This window comes from Thermobia domestica, chromosome 17 (assembly GCF_964235325.1).
Source record: "Thermobia domestica chromosome 17, izTheDome1.hap1.1, whole genome shotgun sequence".
NCBI classification, from domain to species: Eukaryota; Metazoa; Arthropoda; class Insecta; order Zygentoma; family Lepismatidae; genus Thermobia; species Thermobia domestica.
In genome coordinates this window covers 161,463,326-161,480,830 of record NC_137470.1, presented here as the reverse complement: position 1 = coordinate 161,480,830, position 17,505 = coordinate 161,463,326, and the positions used below count along the sequence as shown (strand labels likewise).

Sequence of the window (17,505 nt, the reverse complement as noted above, 5' to 3'; positions counted from 1 at the left end):
TACTGTCGGTGTAATATATATATATATATATATATATATATATATAGAGTGTTAATGAACTATACCGACAAACTGTAAGAGGTGATTCATCACATCAAAATAAGAGAAAAAGTCCATATGGACCTATGGCGAAAAGTGCATAGTTTGAAAGCTAGGACTGTCCAAAATTGAGAAAAAGCAAAATTTCAACAGGCCCTATTTCGAATTCCAGAAACTGTGGATGGTACTCCTTATCAGCGTAAAGGAAGTCACGCATACACAATCCAAAAGTGCATATTTCGTCGATTTTCAATAGGTATACAGAGTATTCTCTACAGGGTTTAATTCTCAGATACGCTCTCATTAGAGTTTTCAGATATAACCTAATTCAAGGAGGGTTCAAAGTAGGTAGAAGGTAAGCCTTGAAACAATGAACATCCAATGCTTCGGAGGGAAGTAGGAAGTGTTAGGAGCCGGCAGCTCCATGTTTTTCTGTGTTCAGAATAATGTGTGATGCGATGTATTTCGTCAAGGTAAATTTCACGTTTTCTTCACTTATAAGCGTGAAAGAAAACATTGCAGCATGCGTTTTTTCCGAGTACGAGAAACTATGCTGCTGACGATCCTTAACACTTCCGACATCGCACCAAAGGATTCTATGTTCAATGCTATAAAGGCTTATCGTTTGCCTACTTTGGACCAACCATAAAGTCACAGCATATCTCAAAATTCGGTTGATGGCATATCTGGGAATTTCACCCTGCAATTAATAATCTGTACATCCATTGAACATTAATGAGATACACCTTTTTGGGATTGCGTATGCGTGACTTCGTTTACGCTGATAAGGACCACCACCCACAGTTTCTGGAATTCGAAATAGGGCCTGTTGAAATTTAACTTTTTCGTGATTTTGGACAGCCCTAGCTCTGAAACTATGCACTTTCCCCGCAGGTCCATATGAACATTTTCTCTTATTTTGATGTAAGGAATCGCCTCTTACAGTTTGTCGGTATAGTTCATTAACACCATATATATATGCTTACAGGATTGGTTCATGAAGTGTCATAAGTAGGGCTCGTAAGTTGAAGACCTAAAAATTGCCTAAAAAGACCAATAAAAAGAAGGACCTAAGAACTGGAAAAAAAGGACATAAAAATAAGACCTAATTTAATTAAAATTACATATTTAATTAATATAATCCTCAAGAAATACAAGCTTCTGGTAGGTTAATGGTCCTAGTCCTTCTTCCACAAACTGAAGTACAAACTAAAATAAGAAAACTTCCCCCCCTCACCTCTCCTTGATGGAGGACATTGTTACGCCTCCTTATCTGACTTGTGATTGTTGCAGATCTGGTCTTATCAGTCCAATCGTTGAAGAATGTATTATCTTTTGAATTTTCTTTACTAAAGGAAAGATATTTAAGAGGGGGTGGTGATTCGAATTAATAGCCAGTAAATTTATTGTCGAAAGATGAAGTGCAAAAAAAGACGTTAAAACCTGAGAAAACCTTAGAGACCAATAAATAAAAAAACACGGAAAAAGGCAAAAAACATAGGCAAATTAAATCCACCATTTTCTGGCCTACAATGGCCCAAAATGGACATATATTATGCTAAGCCTTGTCTTCGGGCAGTCTTAAAAACTCAACTTCCGGGCTCTAGTCATAAGCATGTATATTCCCCTGTATGGGCTGCAGTAATTAGCACAATACACACGGGGCCCTGCACAACTTTCTATTTAGTTCAATATTCGTGAAGTGCCTGATATTTAACATGCAATACCTTGCAAACAACGGTACAAACTCACTACACCAGTGAATTCCCGAGAAAATTGTACATGAATTTGATATATCACTTGCACCTATTCCCATTTGAAGAAACGAAAGTTGAATCTAATATGCAGGATCTAAGATGGCGGCCGGGGTGTGTAACATGTGTCAGAGAAGCAGTACCTGATCCAATTTGTTTTGCATATGCCCACATGCATGTCCACAAAATATTCATACACCTCACTCGAAGTATACATTAATAACATATGTAACACCAACTATCAATTATATAACGTTCTTTTATACTTCAGCCTGGCATCATTGTATAATATTTTATCTTCAGACATTGACATTTTTTAATTTGAAAATCATTTTAAAACAAACTAAAGTCTCTGTAAATGTGGTCCTTATTTTATGTATATACATACACTATCGTTTTGGTTTCTTATATACTTTGTTACATTGCTTAAGCGTAAAATGGACATATATCTGTATCTGAAACACTTATAAATAAATAAATAAATAACTACCATTACTGCTGAAAGACGATATTAACTGATGTAGAATCATACTTAAGACACTTACTTGGTCATGAGGTCCCCCTGGTCGTCCCTGATGCTGAGATTGGAACTCAGGGCTTTCACTGGTCTGCTCTTGTCGCGACGGTTCTCCGCCTGGTCCTTGGCCAGTAGTTGGTTGTCGCCCGCGTTGTCGACCCCTGGCGCGCCCACGCGCACGTGCAGAAACTTCATACATGTTTTTACTACAAAGCAAAAATACAACACGTAACCAAAATTAAAAACTTAATAATGAGAAGTCCAGAACACTTTTAAAAACAAAGACATTTTCTACTCAGAGACTAAGTCGCAATCTAATTTAATATAAATAAAATAGTTTGTTTGTGTGTTTGTCTGTCTGTCTGTGTGCGGTCTGGGGACCAGACGAGTCGACCGAGAGTTATCAAATTTTGATCACGGGTACCTTCGTCCAAGCCCCAGAAAAAGACAAAGCGTTTTTTTTAATTATTATTATTATTATTATTCCAACCAGGGGAGTCTCAGGGAGGAAGGCGTTTACTGGGACATGTAAAAGTAGTAGAAAATGACCGATATCAGTGCCGAATTCAGGGGGGAAGGCTTTTACTGGGACATGTAAAAGTAGTAGAAAATGACCAATATCAGTGCCGAATTCAAAGTTTTCGCGGTAGCTGAGATGAATGGTGATACTCCCATAGGCGTTGACTGTAAAACAAAGCCCCCATCGGCTGGGGGACAGTTTTTTTTTTTGTTTTGTTTAAAAAAATTCGAACCAGGGGGTCTCAGGGTACATTTAACAGGATATGTAAAAGTAGTAGGAAATGAGCGATTTTTTTTCGTTGTTCAGTTTGTTTATACATAGATATTTTATCTGATCTATGCGAAGAATGGGTATATTCAACTAGTACTGAATAAGTGCAAAATTTCCGTTAGTTGAGAAAGTGAACAAGAAGAAATGTGAAAGGAAGTTTAAATGAATTTCGCAATTAGAAAAAATATTCTAAGACTACTTAGCACCAAGATTATTAGCTTTACATGAAACTTAGAAAATTTCAAAGAGCGTCATACTTGAAAACTAACCAATACCGGTAGCAACCCAATTAAATGTTAAGAACGCTGAGCAAAGAAATTCATTTTAAAATATGTCTTTCTTTCGGAGACAATTCAATAATCCCCGCTTTAAAAAAGGCCAACATCTTGTTCAGATCGTATTCGTCATATTTTCTTGAATTTTGCATACAATAAAGGAAGTTTTCCAAATTGTTCGGTGTAATCTATATAAATAAAAATGAGTGACTATGTTTGGGACTTAATAACTCTTGAACCACCCGAGTGATCTCAAAATTTCAACATAGATGAGGTACGGGCCTGGGATGGTTTTTATCATTTCACTTTGACGATGCAACTTAGGGGATATATATATATATATATATATATATATATATATATGACAAAAATGACTGATAATAGTAAACAAAATGAAATCTTTGAGTTTTACGTCCCACGGACATGCCGGCAAGGCTAAAGGAGACGGTGATAATGAGAAATGAAAGAAACGGTGGAATGAAGAGAGTGAAAGGAAACGGGAGAACCCCGAGGACACGGTGTTTGTCCACTACAAAGTTTACTTGGCGCGAGCTGGAATCGAACCAGGGACCCCAAGCACCAGAGGTGAACGTTCTACCACTGAGCCACCGCGGCTCCCGTGACTGATATTAGTGTCGAATCCATAGTTTTCGGGGTCGCTGAGACGAACAGTGACATCTCCAATGTCGTTTAAATCCAAATTCAGCCCCGCAACTTGGGGGAAGAGGAGGGGGCGAGATATATAAATTGATCGAAAATGACCGATATCAGAAAGAGTTTCACTAATAGTAAAAAGTGACTGACTAACGTAAAATAATATTATTATTATTTTGTTATTTTAACGCAGCGAAGCGGGTAATTGACGCTAGTAATAAATATAGCTTAACATGAAAAAAAAAAAAAAAAACATGTTCATACCATCAAAGAATGCAATCATTTATCTCTCCTAACCTTCTATGCGTGACAGAAAATGCAAGTATCCTTTACATTTTCAACTCGTATCAATGGTTTTTCGCTAAACAACTACTAGTGATCCTGTACATTGTTGAACCGAGCGGTTTTCCCTCTTAATAATTTCAATCCCAAACTATAGAAATAGTTCCATAATGTGCAACAAAACGCACGATGTTCTATAAAAATCTGTGTTGAATAAATATTCAGAGAAAAATCTTAACTATATATAAAACTACATGAGTTGACATAAATTATTGAGCACTTCCTATAGGGCTACAATGATTAAATTTGGCATGGTGGTAGCTTTCCAGAACTAACCGACAGGAAAATTGCTAAAATTTAATATTTTTAATTTTTAGGGGTTCTAAAGAGGGGATGAAGAATTTCCCCATGTTATTTAAAGGGACCTTTTCTTGGACTTATAATCTCATATTTTAGGTACTTAGGATTGGAATACAAACTTGAAATTCGGTATGCTTGTACGTTTTCGTTAGCGTCACCTAAGTCAATCATCAGAAATAAAAATTTCCAACCGTACAGTGGTTATATGGAGAACTGAAAAATCTTTCCCATGTTATTTATATGGGACGTTTTCTACACCACAAAATGTTTAGGCACTTCCGGCAGGATTAGAATCATGAAATTTAGCATGATTGTAGCCTTTGAAGACTAACCGACAGGAAAATTGCCAGAAGTGAATATTTTTAAATTTTAGGGGTCTAAAGGGGGATGAAGAAATTCCCATGCTATTTAAATGGGCATTTTCTTGGGATACAAAATCTTATCTTTTGGATAGTTGAAATAGGAAAAGAAACGATAGAATTGTGGGTTCAAGAGGTGCGAGGCAGTTTACCAAGCAAAGACAGTGTATCGGGGCGAAGGCCCCGAATGGGCAGATTCAGGAAATATGAGGAGCAAGTTCACGAAATTCACTGTTGATTCAAAGGTCAATTAATAAGAAATGCGAGGCCATAGGCCCGATCAAACTCGGGGAACTGGGGGCGGAGCCCCCAGCTAGCCAAACACTGGTTTTATATAAAACTGCGGGAAAGGCCAACTTATTCCCTTATTATTGAGCTATTTTTTACTGCAAATGACGGAGACACTTGGAATTTTTTTTAAAAAATCAACTTTTTTTTTTCGAAAGTAGTCATTGAACTTTTATTTAAATCTTCGAAGGGGAGAAGATTATGAGGGTACTGGTATTTGGATGCAATTGCAAGACTGAGATTTATGTGAAAATTTGAGTAAACACATACATCGTACTGTGTTAAAACCGAATATTTACAAAAGACATATTTTTAAAAAAAATAATGGGGCGCAGAGGTTCACACTCTCGTAAAGCTTAACTTCAGTTGGGATGAAAGACAGCCTAATAAATGCAAAGTAGATTGAGCAGTCGCTTCACTTGTATTAAGTACAGTAAAAGCAGATCATGCTACGTAAAACTAGGCTTTCTTTGTTCGAAGTACGTACTTTGTAAAGAAAAACTTACTTAATTTTCAGCAGCTGAAGTGTATCACAACATGCTTAATTAGTTCCCTTATATTCAAAACAGTATATCAGGAAATTGCTGAAATGGTACCAATCAACAAAGAACTATAAGATAACCCAAACTGTTTTTGTCGTTCGTGATTGTCAGAAACATACATGCAGCGCATGGTAATCAGCGTTAAGTTTAGAAATAATGGCCATCGCATTTCAGCACCTTTTGCCAACAATTTTGCAGCTACTCAATGCCCCAGCGGTAAAACTCGGACTTTTTGGAGCAAAGTTGTCCGTAAGTGCGTACCGCAGATCTTTATTTGTCGAAGGATTTCCCTCGCAGGTGATAAATCTTACGGCGCTAGGTCCGCGAATATGATAGGTGGCACAGTATCCCAGCCAAGTCGCTTAATATCCCCGGTTCACATGTGGTTTCGCATTATCGTCGAGGCACAGCAAACCCTTGTGATTATCAAATGTAGGTTCCTTCTGCTCCATTGCATATATATTGCACCCGTTGCAACTGCTTCGAATACAAGTCCGCAGCAGTGGTATGGTCCAGTGGTAGGAGCACTTCGCTTTACCACTTGGAGACTAATCTGTCAGAGAAAAAATGAAATCTTTAAGTTTTACGTTCCACGGTTATGTCGGTTAGGCTAAAGGAGACGGTGATGATGAGAGATGAGTAAAATGGTGGAATAAAGAAAGTGGGAGGAAAAGGGAGAACCCCGAGAAAACCCACGAGCACGGTGTTTGTCCACCCCAAAGTCCACACGGCGCGTGCTGGGATCGGGCCAGGGACCCCAAGCACCGGAGATGAACGCTCTACCACTGAGCCACCGCGCCCCCTAATCTGTCAGAGAGATTATCTTGAGCGAGTACAGAGATGGTCCTAAGGTGTGCGGCACAGGGTCACATAATGACAACCAATGCCTGATTGGGAGCATAAGACTGGAATCACTTTTCGTTACTAGTGACAACTCAGCCAAATATAGGTGTGTTGCAGTGCCGAGACAGCAAACGACAAACATGCTGCCATTCGTTGCTCTTCGTCAGTTGCCGATGATGTGTTGGGCACCCACTTGCTAAACTTGTACATCCTCTTTATGTTATGCAGGTAAACTCTGTTTCGTCAGAAGCTTGGAAGTATTCGGCAAGTTCGCCACACGTCTGAATGCTTTCCCTCTATGGGTGCCTCAGTGCCTCGTCGTCCAATACCTGTGGTCGTCCACTGCGGGATTTGTCGCAAAGGCTTTTATCTCCCGACCTTAATTTCTGGAAGCAATGTTGGGTGGTGCGTTCGTTGACGGCATACTTCCTAAATGCCTGACGTATTCGACGATTTGATGCAACTACCGAGAGGCCTATCTTAACATTATACAGAGCGACGGCCCACCATTGAGTGCGTAATGTGGAGCTAGACAAAGTATTTAACATCTAATTGTGGATTGTCTTCATGCACAGCTTCGAGCTTTGTCTTAAAAACAGACTTACCAACACTACGCTAAGATGACACCGAACGATATGGCAAGTTCTCTTTCTTCGTAACCTTCACGTCCTGCCTGCACTGTGATTGTTCTAGTGTTTAAGTCATTTCTCACTTCCTCTTATGTTGGACCCCAGTCTGTTGTCACTACGTTCTTGGTTTTCAGTAATATGTAACCATCTCAATATCTTTTGACTTTTCTTTTATCTTGCATACTAGCTCGGGCCTTTCTTTTACTTGCCGCGTAGCCGCAGAAAAAGATTAATATCCGAGTGTGTTACTAATTTTGCCCTTGTCTTTTCGTCACTGTTTGGATCTTTTCTATGTACTATTGTCTTTCGTGGTAGGCTTGTTACAGAATTTTACACATTGGCAGGTGCAAAAACTTCTGTAGTATAAGGAAACTAATCTCCTCCTCTTGCTCTGTCATACAGCAAAGAGCTGCAAACGAGCTGTTTCGTTACTGGATGAACTGTGATTGTTGTGTGTGTGCGCACAACGTGCCTGTATCGGTGCAGGTCAAGTCACAGTGAGACCCCATCGCTTTCCAGGTGAGTAAGTCAGTTTTCTGTCAGTAAGCGGGTCGCGAAATGGGACCTCCTAAACAGCAAACAATTTTTTGTTACCTTGTAAATGGTCTTGTATGCTCAATGAATGCGTTTATAATTTAGATTCAGTGTTTTTCCACAAATAACAGAAATTACCTACAAAAAGAAAGAAAGAGAAAATCATAAAAACGTAGAACTCGTACTGACTTGTAAGTAAAATGTTCTATCATGAGGAGGACCAAAGGCGGTAGTTGAAATACTGGTTGTCATATATCACAAACATCCAGGTAACAAGTTTTATTTTTCACACAGTACAATTTGCGTAAATTGAAATCTATTAATTTTATGCGAGTAAGCAGGGTTGGCAAAAACCATGGTTTTTATTGAAAAAAACAAAAAACCAGGGTTTTTTGGTTTAAACCCGGTTTTTTGGGTTTAAACCAGGTTTTTTGGTTTAAATAATTTGCTCTATGTATTTATATCACATATGGACAGAAACATGTTTGTTTCGCCTTGGTGTTATTATGCAACAACCGGGTCATGTTGGAAGGGGTCACATATGCTTAAAGCGGAATCCAACCGCTTCTCGGCTTACATCCGAGGGAAATTGTTCTTCATTTGTACTCGAAACCGGGACTAATACGTCTGCCGACTCACTCACGAAGAACTCCTGATAAAAATACGTTGTACTGATCTTTACATACTTCTTAATATAATTGTCAAGAGTCATTTCAGAAGGACAGAAAGATAAATAGTTGAACAAGTGAAACCATTATACAGATTTATATATGGACAATTTCAAAATACTGCAGATTACAGTGAATTTAGTCCAAGTAAATTCACTACAACTTTTATTAGTCCAAGTTAAAGAAATACAACGACTTAATTTGAGTATCAGTACGAAAAGTGAATAAAGATACGAATTATTTGAGTTCACTTTCATCCATTTATTCATAAATAGATATCAAAGATACTTCTGATTTCAATAAATGCCTCTCGTGCCGTTTGTATGACCCCCTCCCCTTAAAAAAAAGTATGGCATTTCGACGTATTTCATCAATAGTAAACATTACTAAAACGAAACAATATTCAGAATTTTTCTTTGATTGTATCTGCATCATAATAATAATAATAATAATAATAATAATAATAATAATAATAATAATAATAATAAACTATAAAAAAATCACATAAGAAACATTCATAAACTTATACAAAAAACAAAAGTTGCTTTTGTAGTATAATCTCTTTGAGTAATGAATGGGGAATTTAGGTCTGAACATAATACGAATAATATACGGGAGTGAAACGTGATAACCCACAAATGTGTATCCATCAAGATTTTACGAACACTTACACTTTTACGAACATTTTTCGCTTTTTGGTTTAAACCAGCCAACCCTACGAGTAAGTAATTACATTACCTGAGTATAGTGACTCCTTTAATTGATAAATAAGGTAGCCTATCTGTATTGTTCCAGGCGAAGTGGAAAATGAACTTGACTGAATTATATATATTAATGAAAGATGAAACAACCGATCTTTTAACACACCATATCCTCTATAGATGTGAATTCAATAACGTATAAAGAGTGAAAAAGTGTCTGACTTGACCGGAACACCCTGGGTTCGAGTTCCGGTCCAGTCAGTCACTTTCCCAGTGTTTGTACGTTATTGACTGAATTACTTTTTCAGACATCAAAACCAGTCTGTTCAAAAGCTGTGCTTTTAACATCAAATAATATAACGATAAGTTGAAACTCGTTATTAGCCTTTGTTAGAGGCGTATCCAGTATGAATCTGCTAGTTGAAGCGAGCCTTAACGAAGCTTACGATTTTGATGAACTTGGTATATGCCTTCCTTCCACTCGCAGATATAACCCTTTTTTTAGGGGTTACTATCCATCCGGTAAAAGTGGGTAAAAATCCACCCCTTGTAGCATGTTTACACATGTACATGAAACACAATGAAAGTGTGCATTCACACCCCACTCTTTCAATTTGTGCTAGGTAGCTACTGAAAGCAAAAATGACATCTAATCAAGTCAGAGCAAAAGCGCAGCAGGGGAGGCAGCGCGGGATTGGTTCCGTCCGCATGGTGCAGGCGCGTCGGCGATGGGGGGGGGGGGGGTATTCGCATAAACGAAGATAGTGCAAAAACACCTGATTTTGCATAAAATCACATAGGTTAGAGCACTTGTAATGATTTCACACGACTAAGTTTCCTCAGATGGCGGCCCCGGATAACACGCACATCAACCTGTTTTTAACGTTGCATTACCATTTACCTGTTATTTTAGTATACCTTACCTACAATTACTTTTATTTCATTTTCGGCTTTTACTTTTCATTGTTAATCCATGCTTCCTCTTCTCTCTTCTGCACGACGTGTGGGTAAACTTGAAAATTTAAAAGTAGAAATTGACAAGAGTAAAGTGAACATAGTGGGCTTAAGTGAAATGAGATGGCCATGAAAAGGTGAGACAAGTACCGGAAAATTACACAATATTCTATTCGGGTGGCGTTAAGGCCGAGAATGGTGTCGCGATAGCAATGAAGAACGAAGTAGCAAGAAGTGTAACCAAAGTGGAACGCTACAGTGACCGCTTGATGTTTATAAAATTAAGTGCAAAATCAGTGGATATTGTGAATACAAGCGTATATGCCAACAACCGATCATGATGACTATGAAAAAGGAGTATTGTATGCTGAGATTAGCGACATATTAAACCAGAAGGAAAGAGGTGAGGTCAACGCCTTTAACAGTGTTGTAGGAGAAGGAGCTGCAAATAAGGTGGTGGGACCATTTGGAGTAGGTAGAAGAAACGAACGGGGCCAAATGCTTATCGACTTCTGTAGGCAATATGATATGGTGGTGACAAACATGTGGCTTAAGAAAAGAAAATCCAAGCTGTACACATGGAGAAGTTCATGAGATAAAGAGACGCTAAATAATCGATTACAGTCTCGTGAAGCAACGTTTCAGGAATAGTGTACGAGACGTGAAGACACTACCGGGAGCGGATATTGATTCGGATCACAACCTCCTAGTGGCGGAAGTGCAAACCTGGTTAAAGACAATCAAGAAAAATGGGAGGAGAAATCGAAAATGAAACTTAGAGCGACTAAGAAGTATGGACAATGGTGTGAAAGAAGAGATTGAAAAAAAAAAAAAAAATTCTGTGTGATTGACGATATGGTAGACAATGTAGAAAATAGTTGGGGAAAAGTTAAACAGATCCTACTTGACACACTCCACAATAACATTGGCAAGATAGAAAGAGCACCGAGAAAACCAAGGACATCAAATAATACAGAAGACTGAATAATGAATTGAGACGGACAAAGCCAAAGAAAAGTACATAGAAGAGAACAGATATTTGAAGAAATAATGGAACTTCAACGGCACGGCAGATATGATCTCATGTATCAGAAAGCACAAGAATTAGGAGGGAAAGCTAACAAATGTATACGCATGTTTGAAAACGAAGGTCAACAAAGTCATGTAGTCACTGACCATTAAAGAATTCTTAGAGTTTGGGAGGAATACATAAAAGACCTGTATAATCTGAAAAACCGCACCAAAGATATCGAAGCAGGGGAAGAGTTGAATGATGAAAAAAAGGACCCAATATTTATAAAAGTGAAGTAGTACAAGCCTTCAAGGACATGCGAAGGAGGAAGGCCACTGGAGACGACGACATACCAGCAGATTTGCTCAAGGGATCAGGAGACAATGCAATGAAAGTACTGACTTCACTTATTAACAAGATCTACCTGAGTAGAGAACGGCCAAAGGATTTTCTTGATGTTACAATGATTGCACCACCCAGGAAAATGGAAGCAAATAAGTGCAGCGATCACAGAACCATTAGCCTCATTTCCCACACTGGAAAGATAATTGCGCGCGTACTGAACAGGCGGCTAGAAAGTAAGATAGAAGAGATGTTAGAGGAAGATCAATTTTGATTCCGGAAAGGAAAAGGCACCAGAGATATCATTGAGTTAATGAGAATTATCTCAGAACAATGATAATGAAGGAAGCACATTAATGGGAATTGGAGGACAGACCATTAACAAGATCAGGTATGCAGACAAATACGGTTATTACAGCCAGAACCGAAGAAAGACTACAGGACATGATTGGCAAAACAGTTGACATTGAGAAACTATATGGAATGGAAATCAACGCCGAAAAATCAAAAGTCATGAGAATATCCCGCAAAAATGCGCCCTTACGGGTCAGAGTAGAACAGAGAGTACTTGAAGAGAACGATCATTTCAGATATCTGGGAAGTATTTTGACGAAAGACGCGTACTGCATCAGACAGATCAGGTCGAGAACTGTCATAGCAAAAGAAGCATTCAACAAGAAAAGACCACTCTTACTAGGAGCCTTAATATTGGACTAAGGAAGAAATTTGTAAAGCGCTATATACATGGAGTATTGGACTGTATGATTCAGAGACCTGGACATTACAGAAGAAATATTTAGAGAGCTTCGAAATGTGGTGTTGGAGGAAGATAAAATGGACAGAAAGAGTGACAAACGAAAGTGTTTTAAAACGGATAGGAGAGAAGAAGGCGCTTCTAGCCACCATCCTTCGTAGAAAGACCAAATGGACTGGACACATCTTGCGAAGACATTGACTTTTCATGCCGTCATAGAAGAAAAGATAAAAGGAAAACGAGGAAAAGGAAGAAGACAAGTGATCGATGATTTAAAAACAGAAGAAAATGTTGGGAGAAAAACAGGAAGATGAAGATCGAGAAACGTGGAAGGAACATTTCCAGGCCCAAACTGAAAATTAAGAAGGAGAAAAGACAAAACCACCCATTGGTCCCAGGACCTGCCAAAATGTAGAATACTTAATAATAATAATAATAATGCATCTATAAAGCATTACAGCGAAAAATTAGTATCTTACAACTGTCAAGTGATGCAAACAATGTACTACTCAGAAATTACTAAAACAATGAATCTTTAGTGTTACATAAATAAACTTTTAAAGAAGGTTTCGGGATGGTGTTCCCGATTAAACACATGTTCCAGGAATATTAAAAATTACAAAACTCATACAAAAATACTTCTTTCGTGCGTGCTACCCCATTCTATAGGGGTATACTTATATTCATGAAAAATATATCTCTTTTAGCATAACATTCACTAAATGAGGAGCTCCATTACTAGTTGCAGATTGACTTAAGAGGGCTGAGTTTAAATACAGTGTGGACGTATGGCATAAAAAACAGTGCATAAAACATGAACCAACTTATGCAATGTGTCCACTAAAAAGCACAAATGCTATCTAACCGAGTCAGGGCAGGAGCGCAGCAGGAAGGATTGAGCGGTAACGAGGGTGAGCGTCCGTAGAGACCAGGCGCGTCAGCGACGGTGTGTATACTCATAAACGAGGATAGTGGGAAAATACTTTTATAGCATAAACTACACGTCTTGTGTTGCACAGCTTTGCAACACATGAAGGATTGCTTTGTACACTGCCTTGACACAGTATATACGTTTTAGATTAGTTAATAAGACAGTGGGTTTGAAACACTACAATATTATGCTCTATTGATTGTTTACCTAAAATTGCATCAATCAGCAACTCATATAGTTCAGAATTTAACTTACCTTACACTGATGGCCATTACTGCCTTTTTTATTATTCTGATGCTGACATTTCGCATAATTCTATTCATTTACCCGTAAATTTCGTAGGATGGAATTTAATATCTCACACAAATCCATCTACGGCTCCGGAGCCGAACTGTGACTTACAGTGAGCCATTCTAAACGACCTCGTTTACACATATACCCACCATCAGTAACGCGCCTGCTCCCTACGGACGCAGCCCTTCCCTACCGCTTGGGTCCGCTCCTGTCCTGACTCCAATAGATAGCACTCAGGCTTTTTAGTGGACACCTAGCACAAATTAGTTCGTGTTTTATTCACTGTAGCTTTTATGCCATACGCACAAAGTATTTATACCCATCACAGTTACAAATAACGAACCGTAATCACCACCATGAGGCATAATCACCAGCAAGTGATTGGAGCGAGAAGATAAACAATACACATTTCACATTTCCGGGCCGCCATCTGCGGCAGTTAACCTTTTCGCACTTCTAACTGCAAATTTGTAAACATAAGGTGCAGGTTTCCACCATCGTAATATACTAACACAATCCTCTTTCATACGTACTTGCTCATGTTAACCATAATGGCGGACTACTCTTAATCAGTATTGACGAACGTTTAAGAGACAGTATTCTAACTTTGGAACGGTGGAATATAATAAGGTTGACATGCTTAAGACACGTACTCAGCAGAAAGGAGGAATGAGTCTAAAAATTCTATTGTAATGACCTTGGCTACTATTATATTTAAAAACCTGATTATGCGTGTATAGTCTGAGATATGAATTCTAACGTATCGAATATTATCCTTTAAATACCGCACACAAGTTGTATTTAAACCACGAACACAACATACAACATACACCCTGAACGTTATTCGTAATTTTTCTTCAAAAATGAGTACCACACAAAACAAGAACACATCTTTACCTACAATAGAAGACAAAAACTGCTTCCTATGTCGTTGCCTCTCCGTTGAAAAGCCAGTAACGGTTACGTAGATACAGTGTTTCCATAACTTATCAGTAAGTGTTTTCAAAAGTAGAACTTTTCGCTGAATAAAAAATCCCTCAAATATGAAATAAATCGCAATCCAACTGAATTACTACTACGATAAATAACGATAAAAATTAATGTGGATATTATAAACAAAAATAATTACTTGTATTAAACACACATGATAAAATAATTACAATAATGCAGAGATTGAAATCGTAGCAGTGCCTTGGAAGAAAGAAAAAAAAGCATATAAAAAAGCGAATTTTTTTAGAAACAATCTACCTCGAGGTAATAAAATGACGATAAGCAATCTGTTTAAAAGAAATGATTGTTCCTTTTAAAGTTTACAAAACATGATGATAATTAAATAACTGAAAATCATGAGTTAAGATAATGCTCTGTCAGGATTCTGAGAGTTAGCGATTTATTCAATAGCAACTTGCTGGTACTACTGCTTTCTATCCAGCATTACATTACTCTTTACTGCCCTTATAATCTTTTCAATTAAAAACAAAAATCATAGTGAGAAGCGCAGTGAAAACCATTAAAATCCCAAACATTTTTCAATGATTGGGGCTCAATGTTAGAGCGTTCACCTCTGATGTATGGGGTCCTTGGTTCGATCCCAGCCCGCAAAAAGTGATCTTTGTGGCGGACAAACACCGTATGTATGGGTTTTCTCGGGGTTCGCCTGTTTCCTCCCACTTTCTTCATTCCACCATTTCATCCATTCATCATCACCGTCTCCTTTAGCCCAGCCGGTAGAAATGTAGGACGTAAAACTAAAAGATTTCATTTCATTTTTCAATGATTTTATTTATAATATTGTAACCGTACCCTCTGATAAATTGTTAGTAATATTACCTAAGCTGGCAACTACTAAAATACAATAAACAAATCTCCGTAACATCTAGCGTGATTATTACTACATATTAAAATTATAATTTGAGGTTAACAGTGATTCGTGGTTGCCTTCAGTCTCCCTGACACTAATATAAACGTACATTAAAATAAATAGCATCGTAATATACTATCGAAAAACGCTAAATCATTCATATCGTAAAATAAGAAGTTAAAATGACGGACGGACCTTTGGCTCGGCTTCGGTTCATATTCCCCAGTGTTTATTATCATCATCATACAGCTGCAGATTCCAAATACCCTAGCGGGCCGCGGTGACTCAGTGGTAGCGCGTTCACCTCTGGAGCTAGGGGTCCTTGGTTCGATACCAACTCGCGCCAAGTGAACTTTGCGGTGGACAAATACCATGTGCGTGGGTTTCCTCGAGGTTCTCCCGCTTCCTCCCACTTTCTTCATTCCATCATTTCATTCATCTCTTATCATCACCGTCTCCTTTAGGCTACCCGGCATAATCGTGGGACTCCATCATTTCATTCCATTTTACTTTCCAAATACTCTACCGAGTTTCCTGGTGGGTAAACGGTTAGTGTATACGCCTTTGGCGTAGGAGACCCGAGTTCAATTCTCGGCGCAAGCTCATGTGGTTTGCATTTCACGTTAAATTGTATGTCCACGTCTCTTATATAACCTCGCTGCTGGAAGGGACGCTAAAGTGAAAGGAAATCAAATGCAAATATCGTACCGAAACGAAGCAACTCTAAACAAAATTTTCGTTTAAGTTTTTATTTTAAAAGTATTAATTTTCACGTTTTAGTCTTACCTCTTTTTGCTCGTAACTCTATACAGGGCAGTCTGAGAAAATTGGATCAAAGCGAGTCCTCTGTGATAAATAGGACGTCGCGGTGGCTCAGTGGCAGAGAGTTCACCTCTAGTGCGTGGGGTCCTTAGTTCGATCCCAGCCCCAAGGAGCTTTGTGGTAGACAAACACTGTGTGCGTGAGTTTTCTCTGTGTTCTACCGTTTCCTCCCACTTTCTTCCTTTCACCATTCCATTCATTTCTCATCATCACCGTCTCCTTTAGCCTAGCCAGCATAATCATGGGGCGTAAAACTTTAAGGTTTAATTTCATTTCCTGCAAAAAACCCTCGAATCACAAATTACATAAAGAAGCCATGAAGTTGACTATTTACCCACAACGAATATTGTTAAATAAAACAAAATCAAAACATCCTTTCGTATCATTCAGGTATTCATGGATTACGAATAACTATACATAACATCACCGACGAAGAGAGAAAATTTACCCACTCTTATTAGATATTTGTACATTACGCTCCTCCTGAAATCGCAGCATGTCTTAATAGTCATTTATTGCAGATTGAGCTACAAGTAGCAGATTGGGCGATTTTTTAAGTGCCTTCGCTACCAAAATTTTAAATTGGAAGACACGCTAATCTCCAGGCTGTAACTGTTAAGAATGCGCCACTTTCTCATTTTCATACACGAAATCAAAACTTCTTAAGTTTTATATAATACAATAAAAGTTTTGTTTTCTGAGTATTCTAATCACAACAGAAAATAATTTGCTAAACGAACATATTCGATATATATATATATATATAGGGTGGCTCAAAACTAGGTATACAGTACCGTACGGATAAGCTCATTGCATTTTATATAAATTCTTATTGTTATCCATCAGATAGACTTAGTTTCTTTATTATTTGTTCTTAATATATTTTTACTTACACCTTATGCTCGGGACATCCGAAGCAAGTAAACCAATAAATAAGAATTACTAGAAATATATATATATATATATATATATATATATATATATATATTCGACACCAAGATAGGACAAAAAGTATAGACCAACCTGGGTGCACAAATGCTTCCTTTCGGAGTTATAGGCTGCCGAAAACGTGGAAAAATGAATTTTAAAGGTCCATAGCTTCAAAGCTATGGAATCTACCCTAGTCGGGTCAAAATTTTCTTTAGGAACTAGTATGTGTCCTATCCAAATATCCATGTTTCAGGATCGTGCGGTACTTCCGCAACAACTTTTATAGAGGTAGTTGGTGAGTACTTCTACTTATATACCCGTAAGAACTGCCTATATAAAAATTGTCATGTACCCTTGGATTCTGAAACAT

General features: G+C 38.1%; 1 protein-coding gene across 5 annotated transcripts in view; it reads right to left on the bottom strand.

Moving 5' to 3' along the window:
- The window catches only part of LOC145674450 (piwi-like protein Siwi), a 197,318-nt gene that overhangs the window by 151,268 nt on the left and 28,545 nt on the right, over positions 1-17,505 (bottom strand). For 3 of the 5 annotated variants that reach the window (XM_081744514.1, XM_081744518.1, XM_081744513.1), the window contains exon 2: positions 2,339-2,516. In XM_081744514.1, the coding sequence (XP_081600640.1) occupies positions 2,339-2,509 (171 nt within the window). In that variant the 5' untranslated portion in view covers positions 2,510-2,516. Of the gene's footprint in view, positions 1-2,338; positions 2,517-14,419; positions 14,465-17,505 lie in introns of those variants that run through there. The other 2 variants (XM_081744515.1, XM_081744516.1) reach the window with 2 other exon arrangements.